Source organism: Terrapene carolina, unplaced genomic scaffold (genome assembly GCF_002925995.2).
Source record: "Terrapene carolina triunguis isolate 2854851 unplaced genomic scaffold, T_m_triunguis-2.0 Scaffold103, whole genome shotgun sequence".
Taxonomy (NCBI): Eukaryota; Metazoa; Chordata; order Testudines; family Emydidae; genus Terrapene; species Terrapene triunguis.
The window spans coordinates 1,141,589-1,160,399 of NW_020664454.1; the positions used below are offsets into that span (position 1 = coordinate 1,141,589).

Sequence of the window (18,811 nt, forward strand, 5' to 3'; positions counted from 1 at the left end):
AGAGGTAGAAGTTTACCTGGCATTGTTTTCCTAGGTATTGTTATATTTTCTTACTTTATGCAGTAAACTTTAAGCTGTATCATTCTCTGTGACTTTAAGAAATAATATAGAAAATAACTTTGTCAAAGAGTAACATTCTTCTGCTACTACATGAATGTCAATGTGACTATGAGGCAGTGGAGTGTTGCTTATCTGTGATCAGCGCATAATATGAAGATGAGAGGCAAAGGTGGTATTACTCCATTTTTGCGCTTCCCCAGTCCTGGATGCTGATTCAACCCCTTGGCTTAAATTAGAGCTGCTTAAGAAAGCCATTCTGGCAGGATTTCCAGGATTCAGTGCACTCCTGACTTGCCCCCTGCATTCCCTAGAATTACCCCTTATGCTAGGTGAAGTGGGAGCCCAGGAATGGGTGGTGTAGAGCCAGCTATATCACCTTTAAACTCTCTGGGGATGGTCCTGGAAAAGGAAGTCACCAGCTGGCTGTCACCGTTACTGAGCTGACTGCATCTCTGACCCCTCCTAGTGTCTTTGAGTGCATCCCCTCCCTAATCCGTTGTCCGGCCTTGAGCCATCACCTCTCTTGGTGTGGAATCACTCAAGTCTCCCATTCGCAGGCTGGCCTTGGGCTGCAGTTGGCTGGTATTGACCATAATTACCTCAGCAGATCTGAGTTAGGTTTAGCACCTGCAATTCTGAAGCTATGACCACTGGCATTCGATGACCAGACAGGCTTCTTTAAGCCAAGTATTGTTTATTTGGAACTAATGCTTTTCTGAGGAAACTATCTTAAACCAGACTATATTTACATTTATCAGATGTCTACCCATCTTCCACCTGGGGATCCTAGTAGATAAAAACTGCCTACAGGCACCCCAAGACCCATAGGGCATTGTTATAAATCATGCCTCCCCCCGCCCCCCGGCCACCCTAACACCCACGCACAAATGACGTGTCTGCACTTAAAACACCACACCACTGTTAACCAGAGTTAATTTTCTAGTGTAAACCAGGCCTAATAAGGCTATGTCTACACTGCGCACCTTACAACGGCGCAGCTGCAGTGGCAGCCGCGCGGTTGTAAAGTGCACAGTGTAGCCACTCTTTGTCACTCGGAGCTCTCCCGGTGACAAAATAAAACCACCCCCAACAAGAGGCGGTAACTTAGTCGACGGAAGAGCGACTCCCACCATCTCAGTGCTGTCCACACCAGCACTTTTCATCGTTAAAACTTTTGTCATTTGGTCATTGTTTTTTTTCACACCCTGAGCGACAAAAGTTTTAACGATGAAAGTGCAGTGTAGACACGGCCTAACTGTTTATATCCCTTTGGTCTGTTTGTTTGCACCATTGGCCAAACAAGTCTTGCAACTTCCTTGGGGACAAGATGCAGGATCCTCAGAGCTAATAGCTTTCCCATTGTCTTTTCAAGTATGTGCTAGGCTGTTCTTTCTTACCTTTCTTATCTTCCTGGTAAGAACAGCCATTGAATTAAAGCAATATAGGTGCATAATAAACATTCCACTAACCCAATGTAGGTATACAGTCCATCTCAACAGGTACGTCTCATACAGTATTCATAAATTATTAAGGCAGGTCCACACCTATTACACATTGCATGGTAAATGGTATTAGAGTACAGTTTGAGTTACACATATTTGATTGCATTACTATTTAGTGATGAAGCCATTGGAGACTTGTGCAGGTCATCCCATACAAGTTCCAATACAACCGTTATACCACACTATTATGAATAGACATATGTGGAGCCCCAATTTTTTATCATATATGATTACACATGCATGGACTTCAGGGTTTGGAAAGTATCACCCCAATGCAGCATTCAACATTGCAGGTATAAATAAAGGACTTGATTCTCAAGCCTGGTTATAGCTCCAGTACTGCTAACCCCTAGAGTTCAAAAACCATGAGTGGCTTAAAAATAATTGTGTTTTTAAAAAGAATCAATTTTGGGTTATTTTTTATTTGCCTCTGGTTTGGGGGGAGGGTGTGGGGGAAGATTGAGTCTTTAGGGTACTAGATTCATTTAATGTTTCCAGACTTTTCTCTGCAACCACACAGGCTTGTCATGGTATTCACAATACAGTCACAAGAACTGACACTGTGGCCCCTTTATGCCATACAGGTGCCGTAAACATGCTATCGTCCAGCCAAGAATTCCCCTGGCATCGGGAAATACTCTTGTGGTGCTTGTGCTGCGTCCTGGCCCTTCACCTGTTTTCCATTCCCAGCTTAGGGGGAGGGAAGCTGTCCGAGCTCTGCTCCACTGGCATAGAGACTATTAAGGGGACTGTAACTCTAAATGGAATTAGAGCTGAGGCTGAGGTTAGTCCTGAGACACTCAAGCAGCCAGAATCAGCTCCATTACACTCTCTCCCCCTCCCGCTCCCTTCCTATGCTGAACAGAAATCTGGTGCAGGCCAGAATCTGCCACAGTATATACCAAAACATTGGACCTCATTTGTTCGTTGGCATTTAAATTCTGTCATATATGCGCGCGCACACACTCTCGTACACATCCACCAGTGTAGCAACAGTATATAAATCTACAGCTAAAAAGGGGCTGTTCTATAGTAAGTGGTAAGAAATATTGTATTTTAAATTCTCTTTGTATTCCAGTGGCTGCGTACAGTGAAAGTGAACTCTCCGGGGTGTTGTTAGCACAGTACTTAAAGAAGAAGGACACTCATTTTTCTAGAGTGTGAATATCAACCCCTGTTAGTACATATTAAATATAAATTTCAGTGGCAAGCAGGCTGTGTCAACTCTCAAAGCCATGAATAATGTGGTGACATTTAGTTTAACTGCTTAAGTGGCATTTCTGGGCTTGCCAAGTTGTTTTTTTTTAAATATTTGTGATGTGACTACTCATTCTAAATGAAAAATGGATTCTTCTGATAATACAAAAAGGGGAGGAAGAAACTGATTTTAGCAGTTTAAAATGCTAAATATTGAGGTTCACTGATGCATCCTATTTGTGTGGTTTTTGTTTTGCTCAGGATACAAAAAAAACTATGTGGTGACCACGGGTAATACCTGTTAACATGGGCTTTCTTTAATGTCAGATCTCTTCAGGTTTAACCTGCTTTATTTTTAATACACTTTCTAAATTCATAAGCCACTCCCAATACAGGGGTGTTCAGATTTGAGGAGTTGTTTAGCCCATTATAAATATGCTATAAGGTATTCAGATCTAAGCCCCAAATTCAAATGAGGTTTTGGTCTCAGTCCTGTTTGTAATAATAATTACAGTAGTGTTCAAATGCCAGTCACAGTGCCATTGGGCCAGTCACTGTACAAACAAAGGGAAAAAAGTCTGCCTCAAAGCGTTAAAAAAGAAAATTGGAGAAGGGGTAATGATACAAAATAGCCAGGGTTATTTTAGGCACATGTCTTGTTAGTTCCATTTGTATTTTCTAACAGGTAAATAAAATAATTGTTTCAGACTAGTTCTGTGTGGGAAGATCTCTGTGTAGAATAGCTTAAAAGGGAATTTTTAAAGAATAGAGAGTAAAATTTAAAAACAAAGGAGAAGTTGTTAGGTACTGTATATAATAGTCACCACTTTAGATTCTTGACTGATTGACTAGAGTCTATCAGAGGTAAACACCTAGAAAGAATCTTTCAAATTGCATTTCCATCAAGAATAAACACTAAGGCACAGAGGGAATTCAGAATTAACTCAGCTTTGAATCAAATGGAATAAAATAAGCCTAAAGGAATCAATACACATATTTTGATTATCTGAGGAAGCCTACTTTGTATGAAATACTAACAAATGAGAGGATAATTATACTCAAACGTTTCTTAAATAACCCACCAACTGTGTCAATTACTCTTAAACTTACCCCATACCTCATTTATTGCTATACCATTTACTTACAAAAAACATTTTTAACCACCATTTAAATATAGCAATCCGCAGTGAACTAACAAAAGGGCAGAGGGGGCAGGAACAGAGAGACTGGCTGAGGGTACATCTGCACCGCAGCTGGAGGTTTAATTTCACATACACACACATGAGCGCTGGTGGAGTTAGCATGCTTAATCTAACTCTGTCGCTGTGCTGGCATGGGCTGGCCGCCCAAGTACTTACCTAGGGTCTCGGATGGATTAGCACTCAGATGGCTAGCCCAGGCCATCACCTGCACTGACATAGCTACACTGCTATTGTTAATAGGATAGCTTGATCAAAGCTAGTACATGTACATCTATCCCGCTGCAGTGTAGACATGCTCTAAGATGGAGATTCAAGCCAAAGCTAACTTAGCTGAATACATCTTACATCATGATCTGAATCTTGCCAAGCTCAAGCTAGGGTTTACTGCCCCAGTGAGAGATGTCCAAAGGAAGCACTCCTCAAGTGGGAGAACCTTCCTTTGGACATCAAAGAGAGTTTTGTCCCATGGGACCACAACAAGAGACTGTAGCAGAAAGGGTTTAAGGAGAGAAGCAAACTCTCACGAACTAAGTCAACTAAAGATAAACATCAGCACTCTCTGAAAGTGATCAGAGAGCTAGTGCAGTTACTTTTGGCCAGATTCTCATATGGTTTAAATAGATGGAGCTCAGTTGGAGTCAGTGGAGGTAAGCCAACCTATGCCAGTTGAAGATCTGGTCCTAAGTGCTTATAGCAACCTGTTCCATTAAGGTTAGCAACTGCATTCTGCACCGGCAGAGTAGGTCAGATTCTGCCCTCAGTTACGCTTGTGTAAATCCGGAGTAACAACAATATGCTATGTGGAATTACTCCACTGTAACTGGTACATGGAGTGCTCTTCAAGATATGGCAGTCTTTACCGTCGTATGAATTCACTAGAGATGGGCCTGGACCAAAATCCCAGATCCAAACATTCCTGGACTTTGGGGAAGTTCAGACCCAACTTCAGGCATGGCTCAGCTTTTTATAATGGGTTAAAAATAATAAATAAACTCCCAGATGTGCAAACACTTTAAGTTTTGAGAAAGTTTGGAGCCTGACTCATGCATTGTGGCTCATGCCCATCTCTGAAATATAAATGGGGGTGCTTAAAGAATTTATTTTGCTTTTACAGATGTTAACAGTCTCAAAAGTAAATCACCATTTAAGGAAACATCTGTGTATATAACGTTGAAAATTCTGAAAGCTTAAAATATTTAACATGCATTTGATTTGAAATATATTTAACAAAATATAAATACTTCATAAAGATACAAACTGAGGGACTTGCCATATGAACTTTAGTAACTAGCTAACTTCTGAATGTGAATAGTTCAATTCCTTGCCAGGGCATTTTCAGGAGAGCATCTTTTTAACTGGGGCACTGAGAATCTTATCCTGTCTTACAAAAATTGGTCCTCTATGTATTGCCTTTTTGGTCTCCATTTTGCTTTTCTTCTAGTGCCCTGCTGGCTTTCTTGCATCACTCAGTTCAGTCTCCTGAACTTTATATACCAAGTTTGCTGAAACACAGTCAAGCAACCTCAGTTCAATGTAAGAGCTACTTTAAATTATTTACTCCAAACCAGAGGGTCTGTTCCTTATCACAACTTGTACAGAGAGACGCCTTCAGACTCAACATCCACCCTTGCAAACAAGTAGCTGTGTCAAGCATCTGTCCTCTTATCAAGAACACATGCTAGACCTATGCAGCTTGAATTAGCTGGCTGATATTCTGCTCTTTGGAGTCCTCATGACATTCTCAAGAGCCCGCTAAGAGGAAAGGAGAAAGAAATAAAAAGTTAATTACTTTCCTTACTGGTTAATTACCGTACTTACTACAGTACTTTATTCTGTCATTTTAACCCACTGAGCTCTATATTAGAGAATAAGATGAGGCTGCCATGCACTTTTCATCCTTTTTGACCACTTCCTCTCCTTTCATCCTCTGAAGTTTCTATACCACGATTTCTGAGTCATCACTGTTCCTGTCTCTTTCATAATCAAAGTATAGAAATATTCAGTTAGGTCCTCAGCAGTTGTAAATCAGCATATGTCCATTGAATTCAGTGGAGCTGTGCTGATTAACAGCTGAGTATCTGGCCTGTTATTTCTATAGCAAGGTTTGCAAGGTGTTTTACCGACCTCTGAATACAGGGGTCCCTGCAGAATTCTTCTGCTGTAAATCTCTATCTTTGCAATAATTCAAGAAACACAACAAAGTACTTTTCCAACCCCTATTGGATCAACAGATAAAGTGTAGAAGTGACTTTCTTGTATTTAGGTATATGAAAGCTACCGCTTGCATAACTCTATAGTCAAAGTCTGTAGGCTTTTCTCAAATATGTTCCAACTCCAGAATAATACACCTTCCGCTCTTGTTTCCACTGAATAGTGAAAAATGGCACAAGAAGTTTCATTGCCAGCTGGAGTGGTTTAAAGCCTGCTTTAAGAAGCCAGATTTAAATATTTAATGTTTAAAAGACTACAGCACATGTCAGACATCTACATGGGAAGATGCAGCTTTCGTTATAAGGTTTAATACCACCAAGATATGAGGATTAATACTATTTCCACTGCCCACCTCAGTGTGGTTACAACTGACTTTTCTGATCCTTGCTGATTAAGCTGTGGCAGTGTTTTCATGTAAGACGAGATGCATTTTTCCAGTAATTAAAGGCAGCTTTTACATCATGACACAGAGAAATCCACAGACAGAGGAATTCTACAGAAAGATCAAGGAACCAAGCATCTTTCCATATTTCTCTTTTTTTATATAGTCTACTGGGAGAGTGGGAGAGGATTGTTTACTTTCATTGATAAGGATAAATCCTTTCGTACTGAAATGTCTAACCAAAGAAAGACTCAATAAGTCAAATTCTGTCCTCAGTTACACTAATGCAACCCCAGAGAAGTTGCTATTGAACACTATCCCACGCTCTAATAGACACTAAGGGTACGTCTATACTTACCCGCTGGTTCGGCGGCAAGCAATCGATCTTCTGGGATCGATTTATCGCGTCTTGTCTAGACGCGATAAATCGATCCCGGAAGTGCTCGCCGTCGACGCCGGTAATCCTGCTCTGTGAGAGGAGTAGGCGGAGTCGACGGGGGAGCCTGCCTGCCGCGTGTGGACCTGCGGTAAGTACCTTTAAGTTCGAACTAAGATACTTCGACTTCAGCTACGTTATTCACGTAGCTGAAGTTGCGTATCTTAGTTCGAACTGGGGGCTTAGTGTGGACCAGCCCTAATATTTCACCTTTTTGAAGTCTCTCCTCAACAGTAAGTGATGCTGAACGTGAACTGATGGAGGACGCAGTCCAAATGCCACAGGATAATTGGGCACTTGGGGATGTGCAGTGACATGATGGGCAAACTGTTTTCTGGGACGTCCCACTGTAGCACAGTCAAGTTATTACTAATGTTATATGGTGCACACGTGTTTCTTCCACGCTATGGTATAGTTACTTTTCAAATGGTTTTGCTAGCTGCAGGAGTATGGCTGAGGGCAGAATCTGACTCTCAATAACCTGTAAAGAATTGGTAGAGATGGCTAGGTGAAGTGATGGTCAAAATCAAGAAAAATAATCTGTTGGCTAAAGCCTGAGGTCCTTATTTAAGGCCTAAGCCTTTCAATTTTTATATCAAGAATGCTTTCTGGATTTATAGTGAGGTTCTGGGGCTAATAGCCTAAGCCTGATTTCATGCTTCCCTTAACTTCAGTGGGAGTTCCTCACATACAGAGTCTACAATATTGGGCCCTGTATATATAATATGTCATGCTTTCTTCATCTGGCATTGCTTTTTGCCAGAATTTTATTATCAGAGACACAGGAGAACCACCCTCTCAGGCTATTTTTAAACTTCCAGTGAATTACTGACTGGTGGGTTTGTCATCAGGTAACAGGGCTGCCACTTCCTGAGCAGTCCCTCATGACCAGAATTCCCTTTGCAGCAGCTGTCCCTGTGTGCTCCCTCTTCAGGGCCCCATACAAACTCCCCACGGTGTCTTAAAAGTTCTACTGCCTTCTACTTGGGGCAGGTTTAATGCCCAGAAACACTTCCAGACTGTCCCACCAATAAAGTCCATCACTGCAGCCCAAAGGTTCACACTTATCTCTGGCTCTTCTGCCATCCACACACAGCCACAGCCTGGTCTTCACAGGGCTGCTTCTCATGGCTGTCTCTCCCTGGAGTTTAGCCTTCTGGCTCTGACCTCCTTCTCTTGCCAGTGTCTGCACTATTTTGAAGGAGAAAGCAGTCTATATACTGCCCTCCTCCAAAGAGCTCCTCCCGATTGGTTGGAAAAGAAGGGAGTCCTGTCCAATCCTACATGATAGGGCTCCTGATCCTAGGCCCTTAAAGGAATAGTGTTCTGGGGTTTCCCCTACATCCAACTCCTAATTCCTCAGGACTGCTTGCTCTCTTCCGCTGTCAGCCCATTTCCTGGGCCTTTGTTATTCCAGCTTCCCGGAATGGCATCTTCTGGCCCCTTGCACTCTTAAACGGATCACAGATTAAACTTTCATTCATTTGCTATTGTAGTTCTCGTTATGTTGCAAAAATCGTTCTGGTTTGTCCCCTCCCACTTTAAAACAGTTATGTTTATCACACTGAAATTTAGTCCTCTGATGACATTTAAGTCAGGTGATCAGATATTATAGTTATAGCTAACAGTGGGATTTTTAGTATATTCCATTATATATACATTTACACACAACCCTGTAGATTTAGATTTATCTTGGATTCATGAATACCAGCATTTTAAAAAATATTCTCTTGCAGATTATAGAAAGGGTATTTGTAATCTTAGATGTGCATTTATTAATTTATAAATACACTTTTCAAAAGCCATAGTTTTACCTAGTTAAATAGACATTGTATTTTGCTGCATATATTATTTGCTTTTAGAGCCTTTTCTTACCCCACGTGTATATTATCAAATTATATAGCTGAGAATGCCAACTCCTTTCCCCATTAAAGCCAATAAAGATTCCCATTAACTTCAATAGGCACAGGAGTAGGCACCATAATGAATTTTTATAGCTAAACTTATTAATCCCTCAAAGAGTAACTATTTCTAATGTCTGCACTGATGTAGCCTTATTCACGACAGAACTGGCATTTGTACAAGAGTGTACTACAGGCAAGTGTAGTGTATATTTACACTTGATGTTCGCAGCATTCAAATGCACCATTGTTAAACATGTGATTTGTTATCTTTGAGGTGAGTACAGCAGCTTGCTACAAGACTGAAAGGGTTTTCATTTCCATAGTGAAGTCAATAATTATGGAGGTGATCATTGTCATGCTCAGAACTCATGTCATTTTCATAAATCATTCATGTCATTGTCATAAATCATGCTTTACAGCTGCAGAATGGAAACTTATTGCTGGACATTGATGAAAATCTTGTTACAGTCACTCAGGTAAGGTTATGACACCAAAAATGTGAAAGGGAAATGTGGATGAAATCACCACTAGAATTAGTGCAATTTGAAAACGCTCAATTTGGGTTTAGCTGCGCCAGAATGTAACTAATGCCAAGTACGAATAATATAAAAAGCAATGATATAGTTGGCAAATTCATCTGTGTGGTGACCCAGAAAGTGAAACTGTTTTAAAACCAATGAAAGGTAAAGATGAGCTGCCAAAATTTCTGCCAATGGCTGAAACTCCATTTATGTGAAAGGAGCTGTACTCATTTAGACCAGTCGAGAATTTAGCCCTAGCGAGGGTCCAGAACTAGAACTCCTCATCCAAAAAATCCCAGACTTTGAGGGATTTGAAATCCAGATTCAAATGTTGCTGTTTAAGCCTCTCTAGCAAGTATCCTCAAAAGTTATTTTCACACTAAATTACAGTTTAGATTTGCTGACATAGCTTTCTAGCATCTGTTGTACAAAGTTGCGGTCATGCCAAAACTAACTCTGCTGTCAATATATTGCTCTTTTTCTGGGGTCGCCATGAAGAAGGGCTTACTAGAATAAACATTAATGGCAACTCAATATTGCTCTATCCAGCAATCAGTTTATATAGTCCCCATCACTGTGATATCAGAGAGGCTCTCGTGAGCTCATTGGAGCTTTACCTGAGATGAATTTCCACAGGTGCACACACCTTAAAGCACTTTGAAAAGTATCATTATCCCCATTCTACAGAGTGACAGTCACAGAGAGGTTATGTGACTTGCCACTGTTGAACTAAATGCTGAAACCTTGAGGTCAAAAAGATTCATTGTGATAAATTCTCAGTTGTACTTATTCTGCATTAGGCCAGATTAATATGAATTGTGGGATTCATTCTAATATAGATTCATTAATGTAGATTATTCTACATCAGGCTAGATTAATATGAATCGTGGGATAAGGGTTCCATCAAAACTTCTGTCCCTCGCCCACTACTCAGACTCTTCCCCCCAGGCTGACAACCTGGGTAGTGCAGGACACGGTCTCACTACCTGGTACCCCTTGCAGTCACTGGCAGCTCTGCTTCTCACTTTCTCTCCCTTATGGTGGGAGAGGAAGACTTGGAGGATCCTTCCCTGTGGGCAGGGAAAACCCACATGGTTTCATCTGTGAAGGCACATGTACAGTTTCTTTAGAATGCTAGCAGGAAGTCAGACAAGAAGAGACTTGGGGAGGTTCTAGCCAGAAGCTTTACAATGATGCAGAGACAGAAGTTTTAGGGACGACCTCAAACAAGCAATTTAGAGTTCTTAGAAGGAAGTGACTCTTTGCTATTGTACAACCCCCGCAACCATTGGTGGCACCTGGTTGGCATGAAGTTTCATCTGAAATGATTAAATAGGAGTTTCATTATCATTCAGGTTTTTCTAGACATTGCTAAGATTAAATGGTTAGCAATTTTGTGCACAGTACCAGAGTGATCTGCTTCATCTCTTGGAGAGACTAGTTCTATAGTTCTTCTATTAGTACCAAAGGCCTGGGCTACACTAGCGGGGGGGTTCGAACTAAGATTCGCGTAGCTGAAGTCGAAGTATCTTAGTTCGACTTACCTGGCTATCCTCATGGCGGCGAGTCGACCGCCGCAGCTCCCCCGTCGACTTCGCTTACTCCTCCTGCCGAGGTGGAGTACGGGCGTCGATTCGGGGATCGATATATCGCGTCTAGAGCAGTGGTTCCCAAACTTGTTCCACCGCTTGTGCAGGGAAAGTCCCTTGCCGGCCAGGCCGGTTTGTTTACCTGCCCCGTCCGCAGGTTCGGCCGATCGCGGCTCCCACTGGCCGTGGTTCGCTGCTCCAGGCCAATGGGAGCTGCTGGAAGTGGCGGCCAGTACGTCCCTCGGCCCACCAGTACATCCAGCAGCTCCCATTGGCCTGGAGCAGCGAACTGCGGCCACTGGGAGCCGCGATCGGCCGAACCTGCGGATGGGGCAGGTAAACGAACTGGCCCGGCCCGCCAGGGGCTTTCCCTGCACAAGCAGCGGAACAAGTTTGGGAACCACTGGTCTAGAGATTAATTTAAAATGAAACTGTAAAGATTTTACCCTGATATTTTTCAGAGGTTGGGTGAAAGGGGGGCTATCCCTGGTCTAAATGATAAGGTTGATGGGGGAAGGCAGTTTGACTCCAGAATCTTGACCAGTAATTAATTGTTAAAGCTAGTCAGAAAATGGTGAGTATTTTCCATGGAAAAAAATTAAAGAAACAAAAATTCCCCCTGCCTTTTTTTGGTACACCTCTACCCCGATATAGCGCTGTCCTCGGGAGCCAAAAAATCTTACCGTGTTATAGGTGAAACCGCGTTATATCAAACTTGCTTTGATCCACCGGAGTGCGCAGCCCTGCCCCCCCCGGAGCACTGCTTTACCACGTTATATTCAAATTCGTGTTATATCGGGTCGCGTTATATCGGGGTAGAGGTGTAATTTTCACAGGAATTTTCCAATTTTACAATGGAAAAAAAATCAAATACCACATATTTTTTGTTTGGGAAGGTTCATGTTTTTATCACAAAGAAGGAAACAAAAATTTTCATTTCCAGCAAATTTATTTCACAAAAAGAAAAAAGTATCCCACCTAAACAATTTCAACCAGCTCTATTAATTGTGTTTGAATTTCACTACTCTGAATACTCATCGATTTACCATGTCATCTTGTTTTCCCAGACTGTTTCATAATGGGACAATAATTCATACTGCACAGATACCGTAATAATCTGACTTTGTGCAACACAACAGGAAATTTGATAAGTCCCTTTAAAAATTAAATATACAAAGAATTTTGGGAGGATAGTACTCCAACAACTGATCCCACTTATGATCAGTGCCTAAATACCTTTAAGCAGCTCTTTTTGAGCAAAATACTTAAATTATACTTTCTTAGGCGTTTAGTGCAGGAGTAATCATTAATATTATATGGCAGATGTAAATACTTGATCACTATGAACCTGTTTCACACTATTTTGGCTTCTGTACCATAGAAGACACAGTCAAAGCAAGGCTTCTTCAGAATTGCTTCGGTTTCCATGTCACTAGTGGCTCTGTCCAGTCTAAATTCATCTCTGTGAGTGCTGAGTCTGAGCTTCGGCCAATACTTTGCTCATGCAGCCACTGAGACTGCTCTATGTTATGAAAGGGTTTTCCCCCTTTTGGTCCAAGTAAGAGAGACCTCTTTGGTTGATCTATTTCAAAACCAAAACCAAAATGGAGTCCCTGGTAAAACATTTCTAGCATGAAATTAATTTAGAGCTAGCCAATCGTAATGGCCTAATCATGTCTCCCCTCATCCCCTAGGGTGCATGCAGGCCACACTCATCCCATGGGGAACGGTGGTCTCAGCCAATTCCATAGCAACATCCGATCCACTTTCCCTGGACCCCACAAAGGTTGTAGTCGGGGGCATGAGAGATCAGAGATGGGGCCATGGTGGAAGGGTTGGGTGGCAATGGGACATACACATATCCCCTGTGCCCAGTGAAGCTAAGAGTGGAAAGATAATATGCCCCATTGTGGATGCTTTCTCTGTGCCCTATCCCCTTCTGTGGTGGATCCCCCATAAAAGAGTTTCCCAGGGGCAGATGTCTGAGCCTCCTCTGGGTTTGTGAGCCAGCCCCATGGCCTAGTCCATCCCAGCGGAGGGGACAATCAAGGTATAAATAGCTTTAATTTGGATAGGTGATATGAGTTCATTACTTGTTTCCAGTCTAATGCACACTCTTCCTTGATTCTCTCAATTCTTCTCTTTGCAGGCTGTTACCCAACTAGAGCTTTTTGGGGACATGTCCACTCCTCCTGATGTAACCTCTCCCCCAGTAAGTACCCAGGGGAAATTGCCCTGTCTTTTTCTACCTTGCTGGTAAAAAGCAGGTTTACTGTAGCCATGTGTAGAAATGCAGGATGGTGAATAGCATGCACTCCAATATGAAGGATTTCAAAGTGTTTTTTCAAACAGTGGTGAAATAAAAGAGAACTAGGAAGCAAACATATTCAAAAAGGGAAAACTCCTTTTCTCCAATCACTGCTTGTCACGGGGTGCTCTAGTCACCGCTGGCGCATCTCCTTCTGACCACATCTGGGGATTAACTCTGCCAGGCTGACGCCTCTTCCTGCGGTTGCACTCCATCACTCTGTCTTGCTCTCTCAGGACTCAACTGCTCCCACTTCATGGCTTGGTCCTCCAGTCAGGTCACTGTGGTTTTCCCCTGCCGGGGAAATCACATGCATCAACGTCTCTCAGGACCTGCTGTCCCTCGCAGTCTTCTCTTTCACTGCCTCTAATGGTGCCACTTCCCCCGTGGCTGGTAGGGGAACTCAGGCCTGCCCTCTACACAGGGTTCCAGCCCAGGGACTCTACAACAAGTAATCAAGTCCTGTCCCTTACTCCGTGTCTCTGGGCTATTTCCTACCTTGCCATCTGTCACCCTAACAGTGACTGCAGCCTCTCTCTCTCTTTCTGCAGCCCCCTTCTGCTCTCCGCTACTGGGCTTTTTACAGGCCCCTCCTGTTCCTGTGCAGCTGAGCTTCCTTTTTAATTAATCCTCATTGTTCCCTGGCTCCTCCTCCAGATACAGCCAATGCAGTTAATTGACCTACTCAGCCACCATAACCCCTTCGGGCCTTGTGTGGCATGGACACCCCATCACGCTGCTCTTTGTGATGTGCAAAGATGGCCTCAAACTTTTTTTTTTTTTAAATAGAGATCTGAATGGTGATGTCATAAAGGGCTGTAACCTGAGCTGCAGCTCCCATCACTTCCGTTTAGCAGAGGCATCTGCTGTGTGGGACTCTGTCAAAAACTCAGTTGTTCGGGAAGGAGAGCATCAGATGTGGTTACAGCTTTGAATGACATGGCTCTTCGGAACCTCCAAAGGTCATATCCAAGTCCTTCAGCTAAGAGAGGGAAGAAGGATCTAAAAACAAGTAAAAAACAAAAATGTGTATGTTATTTTAAGGAGATGGAAGCCTTTGAAACAAGCTGTCTTCATTATAAAGTAGAAATAGAGAATTTTTCCAGTTCATTTTTAAGCCTCAAAACAGATTGTGACATAGGGGAATATAAATATTCTCCTTTTCCAGATGGGGAAACCGAGGCACTGAGCAGTTAAGGTAACAAAGGAATTTTGTGGCACATCTAGGAAAAGAGTTCAGATCTCCCATCTCCCAATCCTTATCTTTAACAATGGGACCAGGCTTCTTCTAACATGCAGGACTTTGGCTCTAGGCCTATTGATGAACTGGAGCAATATTTAATCATTCTTCTGTAATACAGTAATTTCACCCTGTTTTAAAATCCTTTCTATGTTATTTTCTGTCTATTGTTTACATCAATCCTCAGTTAATTAAGCCTCAGAATCACAGACTTATTGCTTAAGAAACAGGTGCTGTCAGAAATTTGCACGTGATATATGATTGTGCAAGTTATATTGTTCTTTTTCTTCATGGTCCAAGAGCTCTGTATTTTTTCTCTCTTTTCCTGTTGTCTTCTGTCTTATGGTGCTGCTGATCTTTTTCCTGCTGCTTCTTTACATCTGCATCTCTCTTTTTTTGGAGATAAAGGGGATGTGGCACCTCAGTGCATACCAATTCCCGATGGCAGAAACAGTAGCTGATATGTCACCATTGTATTTTATTCCTGTCTCATTTTTGTAGACTCCTGCAACTCCAGGTGATGCCTTTATCCCATCTTCATGCCAGTCACTTCCTGCTATTACAGACACATTTGGTTCTGTACCTTTTAGCACTGCTGCTGTACCCTCAGGTAAGAACCCAATAGGGTTATTTAAAGACTAATTTTAGGGTTGGTCATTTTGAAAATATTAGCTCAACTGAACTGTGGAACTCAGGTATCTGTTCTGTTTTATGTCTCAACATCCAAAACATAAGGGTTAAAAAGTTTTCCACTATAGAAATGTGAAAATATAGTCTGTCTTACGGCAATGTACTTACTTACAGTAATGTCTTACAATTAATGTACTTCAGGAAAAAGAAAATCCAAATCAGTACCAAGTTGAACCTTCAGTATATTGAGTTTGCTAATACCCAATGAAGTAAAAAAAGAACTGGGACTAAAAAGTCTCTGGAAGTTCAAGTATATAGTTTACATACCTATAAGCTATTGTAATAGGAGAGGGAAAGTTATTTAGCTTTGAATTTCCAGTAATAACAGTGGACATTCTGAACTATATACAGTAAATGATGGCACAGCAAGAAACGTGAAGAATTTGTGACCATTTTTAAAGCTATTCCATGTAGCCAAAGTGTGACATTTCAGCTAGGCTTTTCTATGTTCCTCAAAGTGCTCAAAATTCAGAGTTTATGTAATATTCTGCACTAACATGCAGGAGATGTGGGTTTGACTTCTGGTCTTGCTCTCTGGACTGCCAGGGGCTGGGAGCATTGCAAAAACAGCTCATTCAGTCCCATTTGGGAAGGAGAAAAAGGAGTGCCTTGAATCATTCAACAGTAGTTTTCTAGATGGTTAACACCTTCAGTGCTATAATGTACTGCATCATCTGTCCTGGAATGTAACACAGCGGTAATCTTTTGCTGTACCGAAGTTCCATTATTATGTTGGCACTTGAAAGTAACATACCTGATACATGGAATAGAACCAGATAAGCACTTTGATCCTGTTTGTCAACTGGTTATGGAAAACTCTGATGTACTTCTTCCAAAGAAGTACCCTCCAGTGTCCCTTAGTCAGTAAGGTCATAACTACAATGCAGTGTTTTGGGGTTATGGCATGGGAAATTGCTCTGACAAAGTTGTGGAGGGTCCTACTTCACATTCCCCATCATAACCATTTGCTGAAATACATATTTAGCTGTGTTATTGTTATCCTTAGCTAAATGATTCCAAGATCTATTGCTTATGATTTTTGTTTTGCTGTCTTACTCCTTTACAGTTTGCATTTCAATAAACCCAGAAATAAACCAAAAATAAAAGGTAAAAGCAGGGTAAGGAAAACTTATAGGTCAAGGAAAAGGTTTCTTTTCTACTGCTATACCGGTACAAAGAAGAGGAAAGAGATTCCACATTGTAAAATATTAACAATAAATTAAAATTGTTAATGTAGCATTTGGGTCTCGTATTAATATAACATCATTTTGTATTAGTAAAACATAAGCGTGTCACCTAGTTTCTTCTTTAATAAAGGTTTTCAGGGTAGAGTTTCAGAAATCCTTTTATATTAAACACAGTTGAAAACTGTTGGATTCATCTTTTTTTTTTCTTTTCAATGTAAATGACAAACAAAAGGTCTAGTCATACAGTCCATTCTCAGCCAAGATTCCCATTAGTTTGACAAGGAAGTTTTGTCTGAGCAGGGTCAAATCAAAATTAGAATGTTTTAATGACTCCAGTTTTTAATCTTCAATGCTTTCCCCTAGCTAGAGGGTTTTCATTATAAGCTATTACCCAGTGCAGATTTTTGGCATCTATTATACAGTACTATATACCTCTAATTTTTCAAGTATGTTTTTATAATTCATAGTATGCATGCTTAGTGGCTTCTGGGTGTTGAAGTAACCAAGCGTGCTTTTTCATCTGCATTTGGCAAGATTATGCCTTTATCTTTTATAGACCTTGCCTCAGTTATCTATACTTTTGTAACCTTCAAGATAGGATTATTGCAAAGGGCCAAGCCTGAAGACCACTAAGAAACATGAACTATTTGAAATTTAGCCATTCCTTTGCTTAGGGTTGCTTCTCAGAAGGAGCCCATGTGCTTCATAATCTGCACTGTGTCCATTTCTGGGTGCGATTTAAAATGTTGGTTTTCCTCTACAAATCCCTTAACGGTTTGAGTCCTGCCCCCATCAGAGAAAACCTCTATTATCATGAGATACAGGAGCAGTTGCAATCCAAGCAGGTCCCTGAGCTAACCGTCGCCTGGCTTGAACTGGAACGGTAAATTTGATGGCTCCCATCTGGGCCGACATATTGGGGATTAAACCAGGGACCTCCAGAGCAAAAAGCATGAGCTGCTATAGCATGTGCTAACAAGCTCGAGTTCTTTAGTGGGGCTGTAACAGACTCCTGTTCTCTGTGGAGTTGGTGTAGAAGTGGTGTAGAGTTACACAACGTACCATTTTTTGTGAGGAGTCCTCTGCTCCAGAACTCACTTTGCTCTTTGGTCTACCAAAACCCAGGTTAGCTGATTTTCAAGGTAAACTGCACTCCAACATGGTACCTTTTCTCTCTAGATTATGGGAAGGGGTAAGATTCATGTGATTTGAGGAGGAGGGGAATAATTTTTTTGTTCTAATGAGTGGGGATGGTGATTATTATTAAAGTCAGTCCAGTTATGCTTTATTTATTGAACTGTTTGTACACATGCCAAGAGCATAGGATTGACACATTTAAGGAAGTGATATAAATTGGTAAAGGTCCCTGTGACTCCTAACACAGTCTGTGTATTTCTGACTAACAGTGTTTCCTGTACCACATCCTCTTGCTGTTCACATCCATGCGCTAAAACAACCCTGTTGTTATTCTTTAAGGTTATGTTGCAATGGGAGCTGTCCTGCCCTCCTTCTGGGGACAGCAACCACTCGTTCAACAACAATTGGCCATGAGTACTCAGCCTCCAGTTGCTCAGGTGATGCAGGGAGGACAGCCAATAGCATGGGGCCAACCTGGTATTTTTTCTCCTACCCAGCAACCATGGCCATCTGTAGCTGGTCAGTTCCAACCAACTGCCTTCATGCCAACACAAACTGTTATGCCTTTACAAGCAGCCATGTTTCAAGGTACCATTGCTCCCATAGCTACTGTTCCACCCACAAGCGATTCCACCAGATCAAGTCCACAGACAGACAGGCCCAGACAGAAAATGGGAAAAGATATGTTCAAAGATTTCCAGATGGCTCAGCCTCCGCCAGTGCCATCACGAAAACCAGACCAGCCTTCCCTCAGTTGTACCTCAGAGGCCTTCTCCAGCTATTTTAACAAAGTCGGGATGGCACAGGATGCAGATGATTGTGATGACTTTGACATCTCTCAATTAAATTTGACTCCTGTGACTTCTACAACGCCATCTACAAATTCACGTAAGTACCCAAATCATTCCAATTGCAGTCTCTTCCTCAAATGTCACCGTCTCCTCAAAGCTTTTCCCTTTTCTCTGGTGTACTATGTTGGAACACCGATGACCTTAGTATCTTCATGCATGATCAAGCTTGTTAGTGGCATCCTGGAGCTAGGGAAACATGATTTAGGTTACAAATTACAGAGGCGATTGAAATCAACAACTTCAAAGGTTGCAAGATAAAATTTAAGTTTTAATAAAACAGTAATAGGTCTGCTCTTCAAAATGTGCCTAAACTAAGCACATTTAAACTGGTTTGGAAAATATTTAAACTATTGATGAGAAAATATTCACGCAGTAGAGGTGAAATTCATACCTA

General features: G+C 41.7%; 1 protein-coding gene across 2 annotated transcripts in view; it reads left to right on the forward strand.

The window, feature by feature from the left end:
* LOC112120565 (disabled homolog 1) overlaps positions 1-18,811 on the forward strand; it is a 258,238-nt gene that overhangs the window by 223,051 nt on the left and 16,376 nt on the right. For both annotated transcript variants that reach the window (XM_024219691.2, XM_024219692.2), the window contains exons 11-14: positions 9,314-9,370; positions 13,154-13,216; positions 15,054-15,162; positions 17,906-18,454. In XM_024219691.2, coding sequence (XP_024075459.1) covers positions 9,314-9,370; positions 13,154-13,216; positions 15,054-15,162; positions 17,906-18,454 — 778 coding nt within the window. The remainder of the gene's footprint in view (positions 1-9,313; positions 9,371-13,153; positions 13,217-15,053; positions 15,163-17,905; positions 18,455-18,811) is intronic.